The sequence below is a fragment of the Oryzias melastigma genome, linkage group LG8 (assembly GCF_002922805.2).
Source record: "Oryzias melastigma strain HK-1 linkage group LG8, ASM292280v2, whole genome shotgun sequence".
Taxonomy (NCBI): Eukaryota; Metazoa; Chordata; class Actinopteri; order Beloniformes; family Adrianichthyidae; genus Oryzias; species Oryzias melastigma.
In genome coordinates, this window is record NC_050519.1 from 12,119,319 (window position 1) to 12,123,385 (window position 4,067).

Consider the following 4,067-nt stretch of genomic DNA (forward strand, 5'->3'; position numbering starts at 1 on the left):
TTAATACATCTTTCATGGTAATAAAATAGTAAATTTAATTTTATATAATGATCACAACGCTTAGCACTGCAACTGTATCTCATATACAAGTTGCTTTTACACATTAAAAAAAATATGGTGTTTTTCTTTGTGTAAATTTAGATATTTGTTCTTATATGGAACAGTCAATATTGTCTATATTTCCACAACAAAATATTTTTTAGTATAAGAAAAAAACATAGAATGAATGTGCTTTAGCCAATAAGGTTCCAAAAGTATGACTGATTAAATTCAATGATGCTAAATGTATCTTATCCAGTACTAGCGGTCAAAAGTAAGACACTTCTTATTGTGTTTGAGTTAAAATTAAATATAGATATCAAAATACTATACCTGAACTGAACGGTGAAAGACTTTCAACCAGCATTGTGCATTATGAGTATCATTATAAGTATCATAAAATTAGTTTTTATTAGTTAATTCAAAATCATTTTGTATGTCTTAATCTATAATCTCAAATATTAAGCATTTCTAGCAGATATTAACTTAAGTAAATTGTTTTATATTTATGCTAAATGTCCACTCATAGCTTATTGGTTCACACATGATGAGAAAATTATGAATATATTTTATGCTGCAATGAACTAAAGCAGGAGACAGTTGACTTTCATCATATTTTTTATGTTTTTAAGAAGAGAAAATTAAATCCAAACATGAAGAATCTGCTGCCCCAGGCACTTTTTCAGTTTAGCTTATTAGTTAAATATGCTTTTTGTACCATTTTGTTTCAGTTTTTTTTTATGTAAAGTGTATTGAAAAACAAAAATTGAATAAAATAGAACTTTTTCAATTCAATTCAATTCAATTTTATTTATATAGCCCAATATCACAAATTCAATTTGCCTCATTGGGCTTATTGGGGGGTTTGTAAGAATAATGACAGGCTTTTGTAGTGCAGACACTCACACAGATAAGATGGGCTGTTCTTGTGTGTCTAAATTGCTAAATTTGCTGCTGCCTTACTGCAATGCTGCAGATTTTTTTCTTTTTGTCAGAACATCTGAAAAAGGATTTTTCCAAAGAAAAATGGCAGGTTTTACTAGCAATGGACTGTCTGGACAGCATACGTCAAGTGAAGCAATTTAAAAGGAAAATTGTGAGAAATCAACAATGAGCCTGTTTTTATTTCTTACTTTTGTATGCTTTTAGGCCTGCTTGAGTTGATAGACTTTGCATACTTTGGAGCCTGTTTAATTGTGCGTGCTTCCACTGTGTCGAGATTTAATTAATACTCCCACAATTTATCTTGTAAACAGCCTATTTTATGTTTGCTTCTACCTTTCTTTCTGTCTTATTATGTTTTTGATCGTTTCAATTCCCAACAAACTGACACTTAATGTCCTCGTCTCTCTTCTCACATTGGCTTATTTGCTTTCTAATCTCACTGCACTTTGTCTTTCCTGGTTATTAAAGACCCACTCTCATGAAAATTGTGTTTTGGGCGTTTTTCATTTCGTCTTGTGGCCTTTTTCTGAAAAAAAATATGCTTAAAAATGTATTTCTGAGTAGATCTTTATTTAAATTGTTGTGAATCAGGAGCAGATGAAAACACTTCCTTGGAAAAAGGTGTGACATAGAACCTATACTACTACTAGACGACAAGATCCATGTACATCTTGGTTTTTCTCATCTGAGCTGGCATCTGGATCAAAACTGTATTGCTCAATACTTCTCACCATTTTTTTTGCACCAGGAATGTTATGTTGGATTTGCGAGGGGCTATAAGCTAGTGGGAGGGCACGGAAACATATGGATAACAGGATGAGGGGGCAGGCTTACAAACCAACAGTCCCACCCACAAACCAGATGGGAATTTCCAACAAACTACTGATGCTCTGCAGAAACTATGTCCTAGAAAATGACAGTTTTTGTATATATTGGCTGAAAACAGCATAGGGACGCTTTTGCAATAGATCAAAAGATGATCAGAGTGGGACTTTGATCTTCTTCCTCCATCCATCTACTTTGTTTCACTAAAGTTTGTCTTTCTCTCTTCTAGCTAACATCCTGACTGTGGTAATCCTGTCCCAGCTGGTGCTGCGTCGTCAGAAGTCCTCCTACAACTATCTCCTGGCTCTGGCCGCCGCCGACATTCTCGTTCTGCTTCTCATCGTCTTTGTCGATTTCATATTGGAGGATTTTATTTTAGCAACCCCGCTGCCGCCATTCCTAAACAACGCAGTGCAAGTTCTGGAATTCTCTTCCATCCACACCTCCATCTGGATCACCGTACCGCTAACCATTGATCGCTACATCGCTGTTTGCCACCCGCTTCGCTACAACACTGTCTCCTACCCAGCGCGAACACGCAAGGTCATATTTGCTGTGTACGTTGGGTGTTTGATCTCTGCGGCTCCTTATTATTGGTGGCCTGAGCTGTGGCACAGCCTGACTACGGTTGGCAGTGATAACGAAGGAGGAGGAGAGAGCAGCAGAAAAACAGTGGCCCAGCACATCCTGGTGTGGGCTCATTGTGCAACAGTCTACCTTATCCCCTGCACCGTCTTCTTCTCCCTCAATGCTGGCATAGTCAGGAAGCTGCGCAGGCGGCGCAGCTGCTTCCGACTGCGTGGGTACTCCACTGGCAAAACCACTGCCATCCTCCTCGCCATAACCTCCATCTTTGCTGTGCTGTGGGCTCCCCGCACCCTCATGATCCTTTACCATTTCTATTCCCCTCCCCCCGTCTCTCAAAGTGCCGGCCGTCTCCTTCATGTCCTCACTGATATGGCCAACATGCTGGCACTACTCAACACCGGCGTCAACTTCTTCCTGTACTGCTTCATCAGCAAGCGTTTCCGAAGCATGGCGGCGAACGTCCTGCGAGCCCTGATACACTGCCGCAAACAACCAAAGCCATTTTATGCCAGCCACAACTTCTCCATCACGAGCAGTCCCTGGATTTCGCCGGCCAACTCTCACTGCATCAAGATGTTGGTGTACCAGTACGACAAAAATGGGAAGCCCATCTGCATCTCGTCTTGAATATCCAAGCAGACGGCCTCAACCTGAAAGTTTAGAGAGCCCGGTCAGGCTTTGTCTCCGTGGCAACGAGCTGAATCCACACGGGAGTCATCGAGTCTTGAAAATGTCACCAGGGCTAGAAAGTTACGGTGACAATTCAACTAGCTTTGGCTAGCAAGGCGGAAGATAAATTAGCAGATGCATGACAGCAATGGAGGATGTTGAATTCACAGAGGACATTTCATTTCTCCATACAGAAAAAAAGAAAGCATGTGCCATAGGGTAGTCAAAAAAGAACCCATCTTTTTGAGCTAACATTGCAAAACCACAGGGAACCTTGATATTTACAAATGCCTCCTGTTGCACACCAGTGATGAAGAGTTTGAACAGTCAGACTGGAGACATTTCCAGAGAGCAGAGCTTCAGTCTGACCACGATACACACAACCTGAAAGTCAAAGCTACAAACAGTATGTCTACATCCAACAGTCTCAAGCAGCAGATAACAGTTTCCATGTTAACATGCAGAGGAGTATGTTAAATGGAGCATTTTTAAACTGAAACGCTTCACTTCCTGTGTGCAGTGAAGTCCCTCCACAAGCTGGTGCTCACCACGAAGGGCCAAGTCATCCCACATCAAAACAGACTGTTGCAAGGCGAGGACAACGCCGCTTTGAATTCTCGGTCAAGTATTTATACATATTAGAACTGACTGTTATTGTAGCTTTGCAAAAAAGAAAAAAAAGCAAGACAAAAAATATGACTTGGAGTTGCCGTAGCTCTATAGAGTCATACATTTAGTAACTGTATATCCATTATTAGAATGAGGAAATTTCTGCTACTGTAGATAGTCCTCTATTAACTATTAATGGTACTTCATGACTTACTGTTAGCCATTATCCTGATGAATGTTATGTAGTGTGAAAAAGAGTGAGAAAAACAGAGAGACGGAGAGGACAGAATCACTTTCCTTCTTTGCATATATAAAGTTTTATTCCTCATTACGCTGCAGCAGCAGGGAATTCAGTCTGCTTGTTCTGCCTCTGGTGTCCTGGAACTTTTCGC

The 4,067-nt window shown here is 40.1% G+C and overlaps 1 protein-coding gene across 1 annotated transcript in view; it reads left to right on the forward strand.

Annotated features, from left to right (window-relative positions):
• Positions 1 to 3,747, forward strand: part of gpr139 (G protein-coupled receptor 139) — a 12,009-nt gene extending 8,262 nt beyond the window's left edge. The window contains exon 2 of the mRNA XM_024271414.2: positions 2,039 to 3,747. Within this exon, the coding sequence (XP_024127182.1) occupies positions 2,039 to 3,024 (986 nt within the window). The 3' untranslated portion in view covers positions 3,025 to 3,747. The remainder of the gene's footprint in view (positions 1 to 2,038) is intronic.
• The last annotated feature ends 320 nt before the right edge of the window (positions 3,748 to 4,067 follow it).